General features: G+C 37.5%; 1 protein-coding gene across 3 annotated transcripts in view; it reads left to right on the top strand.

The window, feature by feature from the left end:
* The window catches only part of SMC1B (structural maintenance of chromosomes 1B), an 86,500-nt gene that overhangs the window by 3,336 nt on the left and 63,498 nt on the right, over positions 1 to 19,666 (top strand). For all 3 annotated transcript variants that reach the window (XM_027107944.1, XM_027107943.1, XM_027107942.1), the window contains exons 2-4: positions 14,882 to 15,070; positions 18,104 to 18,216; positions 18,307 to 18,510. In XM_027107944.1, coding sequence (XP_026963745.1) covers positions 14,882 to 15,070; positions 18,104 to 18,216; positions 18,307 to 18,510 — 506 coding nt within the window. The remainder of the gene's footprint in view (positions 1 to 14,881; positions 15,071 to 18,103; positions 18,217 to 18,306; positions 18,511 to 19,666) is intronic.

Below are 19,666 nucleotides of genomic sequence, written 5' to 3'. Positions count from 1 at the left end.
AGCGGTTAGTTCCCTGTCCTCATCCTGTTTGACATTTCAGCAGTATTTCATTCATTTAAAAGTAATTGAGTGCCTACTGTGTGTCATGCACTGTTCTAGCTTGTTGGGGATTCATCAGTGAACATTATATAAAAATTCCTGCCTGTATAGAACTGACATTCAAGTGCAGAGAGACAGACAACAAACTAAATATGAAAAGTATATAGAATATTAAAGTGTTAAGGGTTTTTTTGGGGGGGGTTTTTGTTTATTTTTTATAAATTTATTTATTTTTGGCTGCGTTGGGTCTTCGTTGCTGTGTGCGGGCTTTTCTCTAGTTGCGGCGAGCGGGGGCTGCTCTTCGTTGCAGTGCGCAGGCTTCTCACTGCGGTGGCTTCTCTTGTTGCGGAGCACGGGCTCTAGGCACACGGGATTCAGTAGTTGCAGCCCGTGGGCTCAGTAGTTGTGGCTCCCGGGCTCTAGAGCACAAGCTCAGTAGCTGTGGCGCTCGGGCTTAGTTGCTCCGCGGCATGTGGGATCTTCCCGGCCCAGGGCTCAAACCCGTGTCCCCTGCGTTGGCAGGCGGATTCTTAAACACTGCGCCACCACGGAAGCCCCTAAAGTGTTAAGTTTTAAAGAGAAACAAGGGAGGGGAATAGTAAATGCTGGGGGTGTTTTAAAAGAAGTTGGTCATGGGAAGGCCTTGCTGTCAAGGAGGCAAGGTAGACCACATTTCATCTCTCCCTCCTTTCCCCAGGTGGTCTTATCCAGTCCCATCCTTAAGCTACTGACTTTCCAAATTATATTTCCAGCCTATAATATTTAGCATTTAGTTTCCTATTTCTAGTAGCCACCTAAAACAATATAATCAGGAAGAGTAGTTAATTTCCTCTCCCCCACCACTACCAAACAACAAACCTGTTCCTTCTTAGGTCTTTACCAGCTCAGTAAAGGGCACAATTTACTCATTTATTCAGACAGAAAGCCAGAGTAATTCTTGATTCCTCCTTTTACCTTCTACACCCCACTTTCCTCATCCAGTCGCCTATAAATCTTAATGACTCTACCTCTGAAATGTATCCAGAATCCAATTGTTTCTTGCCACTCTTCACTACTACAGTTGAAGCTGCTAGAGCTCTCATTTGGACTATCGCTATAATCTCCTAACAGGTCCTTCTGCTTCCTTTTTTGTCTCTGTGCAGTGCATTCTCACTGCACTTGGAGTAAAATCCATATTTCTTACCATGATCCACAAAGCCCTTTATAATCTGACCCCTGTATGTTTCTCTTCTCAAATATTCTCTTCCTCCACATTTACTGTTCTCTGGTCAGAATTGCTTTTTTAGCTTTCCTTACACAGGCCAAGCTCATTGCTATTTCTGGGTTTTAGCATTTTCTGTTCCTTGGACTTAGAATGCCTTTCTCACAGGGTTTCATATGGCTGCTACCTTAATAAATTCTCCATCATCCTTGATAAATTCTCCCTGTCACAGCCAATACATTACCCATCATTCCAGTCCTGCCTCCTTAATAACCTTGTCCTCTTCCCTCTGATGCCGCTGCTATCACTTTATTTCACACTCATCATTTCTTCCTTGGATTAATGCAGTCACCTTTTAGCTAAGTTCCCAACCTCTGGTCTTACCCTACTTTAATCTATGTGGCACACTGCTGCCACAGTAATCTTCATTCGTTCCTTCAAGAAAGAAGATTCATTTTATTTTTTTGAGGAAAAGGCATTTGACAAAATTCAATATCCATTTCCATCAATAGTTTTTTTCCAGATGGTGTGATATTTCAGGTGATTTTTAAAATACTTTTCTGTTTTCCAAAACCCTACATTGAATGGTTTACTGTTCTAATCAGGATAAAAATGTTATTTTAAAAAAACATTTTAGATAATCCAGAATGGCAGCTGAATTCTTAAAAATAATATTTTATTATTACAAAAGCACTATATATGAATTGTAAAAAATTAGAAAATAAACGAGTAAAAAAGTAAAAACATATTCCCACAATCCAGACAGTACTATTGTAATACCTTAGTACATGTCCATGTAGATCTTTTTCCTTGCAAACTTTTTTTTTAATGAAAATGAGGTTATACAATACATACTGTTGTATAACTCACTCTTTTCAAACAATTATCCTCACCTTTCTTAGTGCATTTCATCTGATGCACAGCTCAAATTCACATTTCCTCAGTTTACTCCATAGTGTTCTTTGACCAAACCATTTTCCATCCCAGAATCACATATTCCATCTGATTGTTATATCCCTTAGATCTCTATTAATTTAGCATAGTTCTTTTTTTAATTTATAACAGACTCATTGAAAAGGTTGAAAACGTTTTTCCATAGAATGTTTAGATGTGTCTGATTGCTTCCTTATGATGCAGTTTAGTTTGTTCCTCTATCCCCTCTATTTTTTTGAACTGGAAGATGTCTAAAAAGTTGATGGTTTGAAATTAAAGATTTTTGGCTAGACTTCATTTTAGGTGCTATTGTGTACTTCACATTACCTTATATCACATAATTTCTGGTGATGCTAAGATTGACCCCTGGATTAGGGTGGTGACAATGATCTCTCCATTATACAGTTAGCTGTATGTAACCTTTCTAGCCTAGTGTTCTAGTGTTACTTTGGCATTATACAAATATTCTCTATCAACCATTTACCCAAATGGTTTTAATGCCAATTAATAATCTTGCCTGAGCCAGTATTTCATTCAGGTTTGCAAAACCAGGTTTTTCTAATCCTGTCATGCTTTCTACATTCATTGGATGATATTCCCATATTTTAAAAAAAAAGTTTTATTTCATTAATTGGGATTATTTTATTAACGTAAAATGCAGTTTGCACTGTAAAATCAGAATAAATGCGTGCCCCTTTTAGTTGGTATTTTCAAAGAAAAGAGTTTTGGGTTTTTTTTTGTGGTATGCGGGCCTCTCACTGTTGTGGCCTCTCCTGTTGCGGGGCACAGGCTCCGGATGCGCAGGCTCAGCGGCCATGGCTCACGGGCCCAGCTGCTCTGCGGCATGTGGGATCTTCCCAGACCGGGGCACGAACCCGTGTCCCCTGCATCGGCAGGCGGACTCTCAACCACTGCGCCACCAGGGAAGCCCAGAAAAGAGTTTTAATAGGGCAAATAGTGAAAGTGAGTTTTTCTCTTTTTGTTGTTGGTATCATTATGGACACATGGATTTTGTTTTCACCTTTTATTTGATTTTATTGTTTTTGAATTTTATATTATTTACTTTTTTATACAGCAGGTTCTTATTAGTCATCAGTTTTATACACATCAGTGTATACATGTCAATCCCAATCGCCCAGTTCATCACACCACCACCACACCCCTCCGCCGCCGCTTTACCCCCTTGGTGTCCATACGTTTGTTCTCTACATCTGTGTCTCAATTTCTGCCCTGCAGACCGGTTCATGTGTACCATTTTTCTAGGTTCCACATATATGCGTTAATATACGATATTTGTTTTTCTCTTTCTGACTTACTTCACTTTATATGACAGTCTCTAGATCCATCCACGTCTCAACAAGTGACCCCATTTCGTTCCTTTTTACGGGTGAGTAATATTCCATTGTATATATGTACCACATCTTCTTTATCCATTCTTCTGTTGATGGGCATTTAGGTTGCTTCCATGACCTGGCTATTGTAAACAGTGCTGCAATGAACATTGGGGTGCATGTGTCTTTTTGAATTATGGTTTTCTCTGGGTATATGCCCAGTAGTGGGATTGCTGGATCATATGGTAATTGTATTTTTAGTTTTCTAAGGAACCTCCATACTGTTCTCCATAGTGGCTGTATCAATTTACATTCCCACCAACAGTGCAAGAGGGTTCCCTTTTCTCCACACCCTCTCCAGCATATGTTGTTTGTACATTTTCTGATGAAGCCCATTCTAACTGGTGTGAGGTGATACCTCATTGTAGTTTTGATTTGCATTTCTCTAATAATTAGTGATGTTGAGCAGCTTTTCATGTGCTTCTTGGCCATCTGTATGTCTTCGTTGGAGAAATGTCTATTTAGGTCTTCTGCCCATTTTTGGATTGGGTTGTTGGTTTAGTTAATATTGAGCTGCATGAGCTGTTTATATATTTTGGAGATTAATCCTTTGTCCGTTGATTCGTTTGCAAACATTTTCTCCCATTCTGAGGGTTTTTTGTCTTGTTTATGATTTCCTTTGCTGTGCAAAAGCTTTGAAGTTTCATTAGGTCCCATTTGTTTATTTTTGTTTTTATTTCCACTACTCTAGGAGGTGGATCAAAAAAGATCTTGCTGTGATTTATGTCAAAGAGTGTTCTTCCTATGTTTTCCTCTAAGAGTTCTATAGTGTCCGGTCTTATATTTAGGTCTCTAATCCTTTTTGAGTTTATTTTTGTGTATGGTGTTAGGGAGTGTTCTAATTTCATTCTTTTACATGTAGCTGTCCAGTTTTTCCAGCACCTCCTATTGAAGGGACCGTCTTTTCTCCATTGTATATCCTTGCCTCCTTTGTCATAGATTAGTTGACCATAGGTGCATGGGTTTATCTCTGGGCTTTCTATCTTGTTCCATTGATCTGTGTTTCTGTTTTTGTGCCAGTACCATATTGTCTTGATTACTGTAGCTTTGTATAGTATAGTTTGAAGTCAGGGAGTCTGATTCCTCCAGCTCCGTTTTTTTCCCTCAAGACTGCTTTGGCTATTCGGGGTCTTTTGTGTCTCTATACAAATTTTAAGAATTTTTTTGTTCTAGTTCCATAAAAAATGCCATTGGTAATTTGATAGGGATTGCATTGAATCTGTAGATTGCTTTGGGTAGTATAGTCATTTTCACAATATTGATTCTTCTAATCCAAGCACATGGTATATCTCTCCATCTGTTGGTATCATCTTTAATTTCTTTCATCGGCGTCTTATAGTTTTCTGCATACAGGTCTTTTGTCTCCCTAGGTAGGTTTATTCCTAGGTATTTTATTCTTTTTGTTACAGTGGTAAATGGGAGTGTTTCTTTAATTTCTCTTTCAGATTTTTAATCATTTGTGTATAGGAATGCAAGAGATTTCTGTGCATTAATTTTGTATCCTGCAGCTTTACCAAATTCATTGATTAGCTCTAATAGTTTTCTGGTGGCATCTTTAGGATTCTCTATGTATAGTATCATGTCATCTGCAAACAGTGACAGTTTTACTTCTTCTTTTCCAATTTGTATTCCTTTTATTTCTTTTTCTTCTCTGATTGCCGTGGCTAGGATTTCCAAAACTATATTGAATAATAGTGGTGAGAGTAGACATCCTTGTCTTGTTCCTGATCTTAGAGGAAATGCTTTCAGTTTTTCACCATTGAGAATGATGTTTGCTGTGGGTTTGTAGTATATGACCTTTATTATGTTGAGGTAGGTTCCCTCTTTGCCCACTTTCTGGAGAGTTTTTATCATAAATGGGTGTTGAGTTTTGTCAAAAGCTTTTTCTGCATCTATTGAGATGATCATATGGTTTTTATTCTTCAGTTTGTGAATATGGTGTATCACATTGATTGATTTGCATATATCGAAGAATCCTTGCATCCCTGGGATAAATCCCACTTGATCATGGTGTATGATCCTTTTAATGTGCTATTGGATTCTGTTTGCTAGTATTTTGTTGAGGATTTTTGCATCTATATTCATCAGTGATATTGGTCTGTAATTTTCTTTTTTTGTCATATCTTTGTCTGGTTTTGGTATCAGGGTGATGGTGGCCTCATAGAATGAGTTTGGGAGTGTTCCTCTGCAATTTTTTGGAAGAGTTTGAGAAGGATGGGTGTTAGCTCTTCTTTAAATGTTTGATAGAATTCACCTGTGAAGCCATCTGGTCCTGGACTTTTGTTTGTTGGAAGATTTTTAATCACAGTTTCAATTTCATTACTTGTGATTGGTCTGTTCATATTTTCTATTTCTTCCCGGTTCAGTCTTGGAAGGTTATACCTTTCTAAGAATTTGTCCATTTCTTCTAGGTTGTCCATTTTATTGGCATAGAGTTGCTTGTAGTAGTCTCTTAGGATGCTTTGTATTTCTGCGGTGTCTGTTGTAACTTCTCCTTTTTCATTTCTAATTTTATTGATTTGAGTCCTCTCCCTCTTTTTCTTGATGAGTCTGGCTAATGGTTTATCAATTTTGTTTATCTTCTCAAAGAACCAGCTTTTAGTTTTATTCATCTTTGCTATTGTTTTCTTTGTTTCTATTTCATTTATTTCTGCTCTGATCTTTATGATTTCTTTCCTTCTGCTAACTTTGGGTTTTGTTTGTTGTTCTTTCTCTGGTTCCTTTAGGTGTAAGGGTAGATTGTTTATTTGAGATTTTTCTTGTTTCTTGAGGTAGGCTTGTATAGCTATAAACTTCCCTCTTAGAACTGCTTTTGCTGCATCCCATAGGTTTTGGATCATCATGTTTTCATTGTCATTTGTCTCTAGGTATTTTTTGATTTCCTCTTTGATTTCTTCAGTGATCTCTTGGTTATTTAGTAACGTATTGTTTAGCCTCCATGGTTTGTGTTTTTTACGTCTTTTTCCCTGTAATTCATTTCTAATCTCATAGTGTTGTGGTCAGAAAAGATGCTTGATATGATTTCAATTTTCTTAAATTTACTGAGGCTTGAATTGTGACCCAAGATATGATATGTCCTGGAGAATGTTCTGTGCGCACTTGAGAAGAAAGTGTAATCTGCTGTTTTTGGATGGAATGTCATATAAATATCAATTAAATCTATCTGGTCTATTGTGTCATTTAAAGCTTCTGTTTCCTTATTTATTTTCATTTTGGATGATCTGTCCATTGGTATAAGTGAGGTTTTAAAGTCCCCTATTATTATTGTGTTGCTGTCGATTTCCTCTTTTATAGCTGTTAGCAGTTGCCTTATGTATTGAGGTGCTCCTATGTTGGGTGCATATATATTTATAATTGTTATATCTTCTTCTTGGATTGATCCCTTGATCATTATGTAGTGTCCTTCCTTGTCTCTTGTAACATTCTTTAAAGTCTATTTTATCTGATATGAGTATTGCTACTCCAGCTTTCTTTTGATTTCCATTTGCATGGAATATCTTTTTCCGTCCCCTCACTTTCAGTCTGTATGTGTCCCTAGGTCTGAAGTGGGTCTCTTGTAGACAGCATATATATGCTGTCTTGTTTTTTTATCCATTCAGCAAGCCTGTGTCTTTTGGTTGGAGCATTTAATCCATTCATGTTTAAGGTAATTATCGATACGTATGTTCCTAAGACCATTTTCTTAATTGTTTTGGGTTTGTTTCTGTAGGTCCTTTTCTTCTCTTGTGTTTCCCACTTAGAGAAGTTCCTTTAGCATTTGTTGTAGAGCTGCTTTCGTGGTGCCGAATTCTCTTAGCTTTTGCTTGTCTGTAAAACTTTTGATTTCTCCATTGAATCTGAATGAGATCCTTGCCGGGTAGAGTAATCTTGGTTGTAGGTTCTTGCCTGTCATCACTTTAAGTATATCATGCTTCTTCCTTCTGGCTTGTAGAGTTTCTGCTGAGAAATCAGCTGTTAACCGTATGGGAGTTCCCTTGTATGTTATTTGTCGTATTTCCCTTGCTGCTTTCAATAATTTTTCTTTGTCTTTAATTTTTGCCATAATTTTTGCCAATTTGATTACTATGTGTCTTGGCATGTTTCTCCTTGGGTTTATCCTGTATGGGACTCTCTGTGCTTCCTGGACTTGGGTGGCTATTTCCTTTCCCATGTTAGGGAAGTTTTCAACTATAATCTCTTCAAATATTTTCTCAGGTCCTTTCTCTCTCTCTTCTTCTGCGACCCTATAATGTGAATGTTGTTGCGTTTAATGTTGTCCCAGAGGTCTCTTAGGCTGTCTTCATTTCTTGTCATTCTTTTTTCTTTATTCTGTTCCGCAGCAGTGAATTCCACCATTCTGTCTTCCAGGTCACCTATCTGTTCTTCTGCCTCAGTTATTCTGCTATTGATTCCTTCTAGTGTAGTTTTCATTTCAGTTATTGTATTGTTCATCTGTTTGTTTGTTCTTTAATTCTTCTAGGTCTTTGTTAAACATTGTTCTTTCTTTAACAATCTTTGTTAAACATTTCTTCTTGATCTTTGCCTCCATTCTTTTTCCGAGGTCCTGGATCATCTTCACTATCATTATTCTGAATTCTTTTTCTGGAAGGTTGCCTATCTCCACTTCATTTAGTTGTTTTTCTGGGGTTTTATCTTGTTCCTTCATCTGGTACATAGCCCTCTGCCTTTTCATCTTGTCTGTCTTTCTGTGAATGTGGTTTTTGTTCCACAGGCTGCAGGGTTGTAGTTGTTCTTGCTTCTGCTGTCTTCACCTTTCTTTTAAATCCTATTATTTTTCTCTCTGGTCATCTATGCAACATTCCATTTCTGAGTCTAGAGCAGGGGTCAGCAAACTATTTCTGAACTTGGCACAGCTTAATCAGGCATTGAAGAACTTCCCAAGTGATCCTCCCTTTCTTGCTGCCTGCTCAGCTGAAGACACTCATTTTGCTTCACAGATGTACTCACTTCTGTCCTACTCTTGAGCAAGGAGAAGCAGAGAAAACTGAGCAGCTCACAAGGTGGATACTGTTAAAAAAGAAAAAAAAAAAGGACACCTAGATTTTCATTGGTGCAGTGTGTTTTGTTTTGTTTTTTTATAAATTTATTTATTTTTAGCTGTGTTGGGTCGTCATTGCTGTGCGCAGGCTTTCTCTAGTTGTGGTGAGTGGGGGCTACTCTTTGTTGCAGTGTGCAGGCTTCTCATTGTCGTGGCTTCTCTTGTTGCGGAGCACGGGCTCTAGGCACACAGGCTTCAGTAGTTGTGGCATGTGGGCTCAGTAGTTGTGGCTTGCGGGCTCTAGACCTCAGGCTCAGTAGTTGTGGCGCATGGGCTTAGTTGCTCTGCGGCATGTGGGATCTTCCCGAGCCAGGGCTCGAACCCGTGTCCTTTGCATTGGCAGGCAGGTTCTTAACCACTGTGCCACCAGGGAAGCCCGGTACACTGTGTTTTTAATCCACCAAAATCATTCTTTTTGATGCTCAGATGTTCATAACTTTAATCAGTGGGAGCTCCTTCAAGCTGCCTCCTGTGTCCTTTGGTCATGACCTCATTAATATTTGAAAGCTTCCTTGCTTTCTAACGTAAGATGTCCCAGTTTTCAGGCTTATCTTCAGTTTTCTCTGCCTCAGACTTGGCCACTTCTCCAATGATTTCTGGTTTTTTTTAGAAGTTAAGGTATTAAAGACCGCCATCTGGGAACTAGAATATTCAGTGCATTTGGGTAACAGTGGTTCTGGGTCATTTCAGAGGATGGGGCTAGAAAATGCATAAAGTGCTTTTTCAGATTTGTTCTTTTTTTTAATAATAAACAGCTTTATTGAAATGTCATTTGCATATCATAAAATTCATCCTTTTAAAGTGTACACTTCAGTGATGTTTAGTATATTCATAGAGTTGTATAACCATCATCACTATCTAATTCTAGAATATTTTCATTATCCCAAACAGAAACCTTGTACCCATTAGTAATCATTCCCCATTATCTCCTCTCTACCCAGTCCCTGGCAACCACTCATCTACTTTCTGTCGCTATGGATTTGCCTGTTCTGGACATTTCATATAAATGGAATCATACAACATGTGGCACTTTGTGTCTGGCTTTACATTTCCATTGTCAATGAATAAGTGTTCAGATTTCTCCACATCTTCACCAGCAGTTGTTTGTTATTGTTTGTGTGATTTCTTTTAGCCATCCTAGTTGATGTGAAGTGATATTTCATTATAGTTTTGATTTGCTTTTTCCTAATTACTAACATGATTTTGAACATCTTTTCATGTTACAGTAATTTTTAAAATTTGAGTTCATGCTGATATTTTCCCATTCGCTTTTTTAAAAAAATTAATTAATTAGGCTGCATTGGGTCTTTGTTGCTGTGCACAGGCTTTCTCTAGTTGTGGCAAGCAGGGGCTACTCTTCGTTGTGGTGCGCGGGCTTCTCATTGCAGTGGCTTCTCTTGTTGCGGAGCATGGGCTCTAGGCACACAGGCTTCAGTAGTTGTGGCATGTGGGCTCAGTAGTTGTGGCTTGCGGGCTCTAGACCTCAGGCTCAGTAGTTGTGGCGCACGGGCTTAGTTGCTCTGCGGCATGTGGGATCTTCCCGGAGCAGGGCTCGAACCCGTGTCCCCTGCATTGGCAGGTGGATTCTTAACCACTGCACCACCAGGGAAGTCCCTCCATTCACTTTTAACTGTGTTTTCACTGTTCCTTGCTTTTTGTCATTGTAAATATTTTTTCTTACTCTGAAAATCTTATTTCCTAATATGACTAATATAATTACTTATTTGCTTTAACTTAAAATATAAAGAAAACTGTCTTAAACCACCAATAACATTATAAATGATAAAGCAACTGAAGGAAATTTGAAATTCCTTTGTACTTCTTTTTGGTTCTTAGAATGGATCCTACTAAGAACGTACAGTCAGAATTCTGTGATCTGAAGTCCCTTGAAATAAATCATTTCTCAGTATGCCTGTGTTACCAATTTAATATTCAGTTAAGTTTACTTGTTTGTGATTGTTTTCATTTATGGGATTTTTTCAATTTAGGTTTTTTTTTTAAAAATCAGGAATGCATATACATACTTTAAAGGTCAAAACTCTATGGAAAAGTATACACAGAAATCTTGCTTCTACCCCTGCTCCCTGTATCTGTCAGGGTCCCAACAGGAAACAAGTGGCACACTCAAATTAGGACAGTTTGAGGAAGATTTATTTACAAAGGGACTAATTACAAAGGTGTGGGAGGGCTGTAGAGGAATCCCAATGAATAGAGGGATCACACAGCTAGCAGCAGTGGAGCTGCTGCCACCCCAAGGCTCAGAGAGGAAGGAACCCACAAGGAACTTCAAAAAGCCAGTGACCTGGTGTTGAAGGGCACAGCAAGTCAGAAGCCACCTTACAGAGGAAAATAGGGAAGTAAATACCCTGACCTCACTCTTTTCCCTTCTTCCCTCCTGCCAGGGCTCTCCATTGGCCAAATCCAACTAGAAGCTCAAAGGCATGAGAGCTTGTGGATAAAGGCAGAAGCAGGGTGAGGCAAACAGAAGGGGTCCAACTCAGTTTCTGTGTCCCGCTCTTCTTCACCTTCTATACATAACCATTAATTTCTTGATTATCCTTCAGTGTTTCTTTATGCAAATGCTAGGAAATATGTGTGTATTGTTATTCCCAACCCCACACTTTTTCTTTAAGTAAAAGTTCATATTTGTTTTTTTGCTATATATGCTGTTATGTACTTTTCTTTTTTCATTTCCCACTTCCTCTTCTGTTCTCTTGTTGCTGTGTAATTCTCCATTGTGTGGCTACATAGTTATTTCAAGTGGTCCTTTAATTTTTGGACACTTAAGTTGTTTCCAATCTACTTCTGTTAGAAATGACTTATAATTGTATAATTGTGTATTTGCCATTGTGTAGTTTTGCACATGTATCAGGGAGATAGATTTCCAGAAGTGGAATTGCTGGTTCAAGAGCTAAGTTATAATTTAGTAGCTATTGCCAAATCACCCCCATAGTGGTTGTACCATTTTGTACTCCCAACAGTCATTTAATGAGAGGTCCTGTTTAAGAATATGTTTTCAAAATTTTGGATTTTTGCCAGTCTAGTAAGTGAGAAATGGTAGTCAAAACAGTTTTAATTTACATTTCTCTTATTATGACTGAGCTCAAGTGTCTTTTCATATGGTTAAGGGCCTTTTGTATTTCTGTTTCTCTGAATTGCCCTTTTATGTTCTTTGCCCATTTTTCTGGTGGGTTGTTATCTCAGAAATCCTTATAAAATGTATCTGAAAACGTCACTGCTATTCCTAAAATCCTTTATGGCTTCAAATAATCTTCAGCATGAAGTTTATTTCTCTCTTATCATTTCCAACCTTGTAAGCTTTGCTCCACCTCTATATTATTACTTACCCTTTTCTCACTGGAATGGTACCTTGCTTTCCCATTTGTACTAATGATCAAGCTATCATCTTTTCCTGGAGTGGTTATGTTTACCTTCAGCACTTCCTCCCCAAACTACTCTTACTCTTTAAAACTTAGCCCAGAATTATCTCCTGCAGAGTCTACTCAGAGTCTCCAGTCGTTAGTGCTTCTCTTAAATGCTTCATAGTTCTTTGTGTTAATTTTATCTTAGAACTTACTATAGTAAGTTATAATTTCCTCCTTTTAGTGGGAAGAGTATAGATTTTGGAATCAGACGCCTAACCCCAAAACATGATTTGTTTGACTTTGAGCCTCTGCTTTTTTACTTATGAAATGCAAATTAAATATCTATCTCATAGGATTATTGCAAAGACTGAATAAAATAATAGATGTGGAGTGTCTGGCACAAAATGGGGTTCAATAAAAATTGATCATATTCCCCACTGTAAGTACCTTAGGGGAAAATTCTACATACTGTTTCTTTTTAGCCTGAGTACTTAGGAGAATGCCTGATTAATAGGTGCTCTATAAATGTTTGTAGAATGAATGAATGCATTTGAAGAGGCAAGAGAGTGAAGGTTGAGTCCAGCTAGGAGGCTTTTGGGAGTAAGGAGTACTTAAATAACTAGAAGGATGGTAAAGAAGGAGCAGATTGGAAGAGATATGCAGAGCTGAAATCAAAAAGGAACTTATGGGACTTCCCTGGTGGCGCAGTGGTTGAGAGTCTGCCTGCTAATGCAGGGGACACAGGTTTGAGCCCTGGTCTGGGAGGATCCCACATGCCGCGGAGCAACTAGGCCCGTGAGCCACAACTACTGAGCCTGCGTGTCTGGAGCCTGTGCTCTGCAACAAGAGAGGCCGCGATAGTGAGAGGCCCATGCACCACGATGAAGAGTGGCCCCCGCTTGCCACAACTAGAGAAAGCCCTCGCACAGAAACGAAGACCCAACACGCAAAAATTAATTAATTAATTAATTATTTTAAAAAAAGGAACTTACTAGCTGTTGCTAAGAGGGCAAATGAGTGGCAAATATTGAGGTTTTGAGATGGGAGAGTGATACTGTAATTTTTATGTCTTTGAATATTTGGTTCATCTTCATCAAGTGATGATAGTCTAAAAGGTAACTCTTCCAGAATTATTATTTTCCTGATGTTGGTTTTGAATTATTTATAGCAGAGGTTCCTGCTCTGACCATTACAAAACTTAACTTGGTTCATTAATTCATTCATTTTTGCCAACAGGTGGTTGTTAAGCTAGGCACTTAACAAATGTTTCCTGACCATCCTATCTGAAGTTACCTCTCCCAGTTACCCTCTATTTCATCACTCAGTTTGTTTCCTCATGATACTTATAATATATAATTCTTTTTTGTTTATTGTTTGACTTTCTTAATAGATTATAATATTCATTAGACAGAGTTGTATCTCTCTTGTTCTTTTACTGTATCCTTATGACCTAGCACACAAAAGAATTAATGTAATGAATGAATTTGGATGGGGAAGTGTTTATTTTAGGCAGACTTTCAATAAGGATTGACCAAAACCAGTTTCTGTTTAATTCTGTTACTGTCAGACTTAATAATTCAATTGTTCGTTTGGTCCTATATATGTAACCATCTTACAATAGCTCTCAACCTGCAGATTATCAGTTAACCCAAAAAAGCCATGTTTCATACCTGTTAGTTAACTGAGACTTAGTTAAATACATTTGCAGCATTTTTAACCACTTCTAGTTCTTTTTAGAAAGATCATGAACTTCTAAAACTAAGCCATATTTCCAGTGATTGGCAGTATTCTCTTGTTTATGTTACTTTCCCTGCTTTTGGCACTAGAAATTTAAATTGCTTGTGGATATGAGGGAACGAATGTGAAAAAGAAAGAAAATTAAGTACAGATGGTAGTAGGTGAAATGACATTACACCTTGGAAATTGTCTTAAACTATCGGCTCATGGTTGGAGAACAGTTTGCCATTTGAATTGGGAGTCCCCAAGACTACCCCCAGTTTCACTAGGAGGACTCCCAGGACTCAGCATATAGTTGTACCCAGGACTGTTACTCATAACAGCAAAAGGAAACAAAGCAAACTCAGCAAAGGGAAAAGGCACATGAGGAACTCTGAGGAAACCAGGTGCAAGGTTCCATGAATCCTCCCCCAGTGGAGTCACACAGGACAGGCTTAATTCCTCCAGCAACGAGTTGTGACAACACATTGTGAGATGTTGTTTACCAAAGAACCTCATTAAAGACTCAACCCCTAGGGTTTTTATTGGGAAATGGTCACATAAGCACCTCTGCCTAGCACATACCAAAATTCCAGACTCCTACAAAGAAAGCAAGTATTCAGCATAAATCATATTGTTTATATAAACAGTTTAGGCACAGTGCAACATTCTTATCAGAAAGTGGTGGAAACCCTCACAGAATCCAAATCCCAATCCCATGATGCCAGCTAACCTTGTAAGCAGGACTTTCAGCAGATAGCAAGCTTGGACATGCTATATAACTTTTCTGCACTACCAACACATACCAATCATAAATGTTCTAGCAACCCTAGTCTAGCCTTTGGGAAAATCCTGGAGGTAGCCATTTTTTAAAAATATGTGACACTTAAAATTTATAAAGTGGGGATAACTGAAATTCAGAGAAGTTAAGTGATTTGCCATGGTATAATACTTAATAGCGGGAGAGTGCTGGGGCTTAGATCCATGTATAGATCCTTACATTTAGATAACTTAATACTCTACCATAGCTACATAGAAACCAGTTATCTACATAAAATTGTTCCGTCACATGCCTTTTGAATACAAAAAAGACAGTACTATTTAGATACGTGTATTGGCCCTTGGTAGCCCGGTTTCTTTGGCTCTGGGCAAGGTTTTTCATCATTAAGAATAAATAACTTTTTCTCTCCTTCCCCAGGAAAATCTAATGTAATGGATGCACTTAGTTTTGTAATGGGAGAAAAAATAGCTAATTTAAGAGTGAAAACTATTCAAGAACTTATTCATGGAGCACATATTGGAAAGCCTGTTTCTTCTTCTGCAAGTGTAAAAATTGTATACGTGGAAGAAAGTGGAGAAGAGAAAACATTTGCAAGGACTATCCGAGGTATTTTTTTATCTTGGGTAGCAAGTAATAGGACCTGTTTGATTCTACACCGGACTTTTCTTTAAGCAGACATATTTATTCAAATTCCCCTACTGTCAAGTAGCATTTTTCTCCCTGGTTATTCGGCTAAAATGAAGGAGGGAGTCTACCTCAAAGACGGTGATGTCATAAAAGTCCTTCCTGAGGTTCTTTGTTTACGTTTATCTCTGGTTTTCCTAGTGATGAACTAACTAAATGCGTATTTTTGGTTTGTTTAGAAAGTTTTTCCTACCACCAAAAAGCAAATTGTGTGAAATATTTGACTTTGTATTTTGTTATGATTTATTCATGAATCCCTGTATTTCCTGAGTAAACAAGATTGAGAGTTATGTATATATATTTTTTCTATTTATGTGGGAGTTTACAGAGCCTCTGTAAGTAGACGTTTCTTGGTTTTGTTTTTTGTTGTTTTCAGTCTGCCACTACAACATGGTTCTAATGTTCTAATGTATAAATACTCTTATTAACTTTCCTCAACTTCAATCACAGATAATTTTAGAAATACTTATTATTATGTACATATACCTTAGTGCATAATTTAAGTATTTCACCACTTTATCACTTAGATATTTTCATTGGTTAGTTTTCTCACTTTCTTGGAGTTTTTTTATCAAAAAATCTCCATCTCAGTCAGAGTCCCTAGCTTACTCTATTTACTTAATAAACCATCATAAATTTATTTTTTCCCATCTTTATTGAGGTATAATTGACATAAAAATTGTATATGTTCAAATTGTATAACTTGATGTTTTAATATACATTGTGAAATAATCGCCACAATCAAGCTAATTAACATATGTATCACCTCACACGGTTACTATTTTCTGTGTGTGTGTGAACACTTAAGATCTACCCTCCTAGCAAATTTGAACTATACTATACAGTATTGTTAACCATAGTCACATTGCTATACTTAGATCTCCAGAACTTACTCATCTTGCATAAGTGAAACTTTGTACCCCTTGACCCGCATCTCCCCATTTCCCCCTCCCCCAAGCCCCTGGCAACCACCATTCTTCTCTCTGCTTCTATGAGTTTAACTGTTTTAGATTCCACATATAGATGAGATCATTCAATACTTGTCTTTCTGTATGTGGCTTATTTCACTACCATAATGTCCTCCAGGTTCATCCATGATGTCACAAATGGCAGGATTTCCTTCTTTTTTAAGGCTGAATAATATTCCTACATTTTCTGTATCCAGCCATCCATTGAAAGACATTTAGGTTGTTTCCATATCTTAGTTATTGTGAATAATGTTGCAATGAACATAGGAGTGCAAATAACTCTTCAAGGTACAGATTTCATTTTTTTTGTATATATGCTCAGAAGTGGGATTGCTGGCTCATAAGGTAGTTCTATTTTTAATTCTTTTAGGAATCTTCATACTGTTTTCCATAGTGACTGTACCAATTTATATTCCCACCAACAATAGTCAAGGGTTCCCTTTTCTTCACATCCTACCAACACTTGTCTTTTGTCTTTTTGATTCTAATAGGTGTGAGGTGATATCTCATTCTGGTTTTGATTTGCATTTTGCTGGTGATTCCTACTATTGAGCACCCTTTAACATACCTGTTTGCCATCTGTATGTCAACTTTTGAGAAATATCTATTCAGGTTCTTTGCCCATTTTTAAATTGGGTTATTTGGTTTTTTGCTGTTGAGTTATATGAATTCCTTATTCATTTTGGATATTAACCCCTGTCAGATAAGTGGTTCCAAAATATTTTCTCTCATTCTGTAGGTTACCTTTTGCACTCTGTTGATTGATTCCCTTGCTGTGTAGAAGCTTTTCAGTTTGATACAATTCCACTTGTCTATTTTTGCTTTTGTTGCTTGTGCTTTTGGTATCATATCCAAAAAAATCGTTGCCCAGAGCAATGTCAGGAAGCTTTTTCCCTATGTTTTCTTTTAGTAGTTTCATAGTTTCAGGTATTACATTTAAGTCTTTAATCCATTTTGAGTTAATTTTTGTGTATGGTGTCCATTTTGTATAAGGGTCCAATTTTATTCTTCTGCATGTGGATATCCAGTTTTCCCAACACTATTTATTGAAGAGACTGTCTTTTCCCCATTGTGTGTTCTTGGCACCTTTGTTGAAGATCAGTTAACTATAGATGCTTAGATTTCTTTCTGGTCTCTCTATTCTATTCCATTGTTCTGTATGTTTTTATGACAATACCACACTGCTTTGATTACTGTGGCTTTGTAATGTAACTTCAGATCAGGAAGTGTGATGCCTCCAGCTCTGTTCTTCTTCCCAGCTCATCTGTCTTAGTCCATTATTATAATAAGATACCACAGACTTCTTAGCTTATAAACTATAGAAAGTTATTTCTCACAGTTCTGGGGACTAAAAATATAAGCTTAGGGTGCCAGCATGGTTGGATGAAGGCTCTCTTCTGTGCAGACTTTTCATTGTATCCTCACATGTGGATGGGACTAGGGAGCCTTGTAGGATCTTTTTATAAGCACACTAATACCATTCATGAGGGCTCCTCTGTCATGACCTAATCACCTCCCAAAGGCCTCACCTTCTAACACCATCACCTTTGGGGTTAGGATTTCATCATATGAATTTAGTGGGGACACAAACATTCAGACCATTCCAGCATCCTATTTAAAATTGCAATGCCTCTTTCTCCTACACAGAGACTACCACACCCCCTTCCTACCTCTACTTTACTCCTTAGCACTTAACACTTCCTCGCATGATAGTCATTTTACTTACATATCTCATTTTTGTCTGTCTCCATTATTAGGATATAAGCTCCTTGAGGTCAGACATCTGTTATGTTCACCGCTGTAGAGCACTCCTTGGCATGTAGTAGACACTCAATATTTGTTGACTGATTAAATGCATTTATTAACATGTATATTATTGCATAACTGGCTATTTCAGTAAGAAAAAAATTTTATTAAGCTTTCAGTAGTTGTTGATATATGTCTGGTATTTATACTTCCTATAACAGCCTTTATTCTTTTATTTTAGGGGGATGCTCAGAATATTGTTTTAATGATAGTCCTGTGAGTCGTTCTGCTTATATCACAGAGTTAGAAAAGATAGGCATAATAGTCAAAGCACGGAACTGTCTAGTTTTTCAGGTAAATAGCTTGTAGTATTTTATTTTATTCATGATTTTGAAAATATATCATTATATTTTATATGTTGGTGTGCTTAACTATTTTTAAAAGGGAACTGTGGAGTCAATTTCACTGAAAAAACCCAAAGAAAGAACGCAGTTTTTTGAGGAAATCAGCACTTCAGGAGAGCTTATAGGAGAATATGAGGAAAAGAAAAGAAAGTTACAGAAAGCCGAAGAAGATGCACAGTTTAATTTTAATAAGAAAAAAAATGTAGCTGCAGAGCGTAAACATGCAAAATTAGAGAAGGAAGAGGTAAGGTGTCATGATGTAACTAATTAAGTGTTGGATACAAAAACTTTGTGTTAGAATTGTAGGTATTGGTGTGGGGTTACTAAAAAGATTCTTTTAATAACATAAGACAAATAAAGCCCATTATTCATCAGAGATAAACTTTTTGATGTATTTTCCACTGTTCGGGTTTTTTCTCCCAAATAGGCAGGACAACCTGCACTGCAAAGATGTCTGATTTTCCCAACTAAAATTAAACTTGAGGGATTTATATCTTACATTGCAGAGGCTCTCAAACTTTTGGATCTTGTCCTCTTATACTTTAAAAATTATTGAGGACCCCGAAGAGTTCCTGTTCATGTGGGTTGTATCTATTTATATGTATTGTATTTAAAATTAAAACTGAGACATTTAAAAAATATATTTTAATGATTAGTGTAAAAATAATAATAAACTCACTTCATATTAACATAAGTAACATATTTTTATGAAAAATAACTGAGTTTTCTAAAACCAAATAATTAGAAGAGTGGTATTGTTTTACCTTTTTATAATCTCCTTAATATCTGGCTTAATAGAAGACAGATGAATTCTCATATCTGCTTCTGTATTAAATCTTATTTGTGCTAAGACCTAGCAGCTTTACCCTCCATTGGCTTTTACAGCATCAGTGCAGATGTCAACACAGTGAAAAAGGCAAATAAAATCTGAGTATTATTATGAAACTAGTTTTGACCTCAGGGGTTTCATTAAAGAGTGAAACTGTAAAACTCTAGGAGGCCATAGCCACACTTTGTGAATGCCATTCTGTGGTAGTTCTTTCTTTTTTTTTTTTTAAATTAATTAATTAATTTTTTGCCTGCGTTGGGTCTTCGTTGCTGCGCTCAGGCTTTCTCTAGTTGTGGCAAGCGGGGGCTACTCTGCGTTGCAGTGCGCAGGCTTCTCTTGCTGTGGGGCAAGGGCTCAAGGTGCGTGGGCTTCAATAGTTGTGGCTCGTGGGGTTAGTTGCTCCGCGGCATGTGGGGGCTTCCTGGACCAGGGCTCAAACCCGTGTCCCCTGCATTAGCAGGCGGATTCCCAACCACTGCGCCACCAGGAAAGTCCCTCTGTGGTAGTTCTTGGTGCCCTTCACAATGTCTAATGTAGTGCCTTGTATATTGTTGATAACTGTTTGCCTTTA

The sequence above is a fragment of the Aethalodelphis obliquidens genome, unplaced genomic scaffold (assembly GCF_003676395.1).
Source record: "Aethalodelphis obliquidens isolate GAN/ISIS:26980383/991018 unplaced genomic scaffold, ASM367639v1 scaffold8, whole genome shotgun sequence".
Lineage (NCBI taxonomy): Eukaryota > Metazoa > Chordata > Mammalia > Artiodactyla > Delphinidae > Aethalodelphis > Aethalodelphis obliquidens.
Note: the sequence above shows the minus strand (reverse complement) of the source record. Positions and strands in the feature narration are given on the sequence as shown.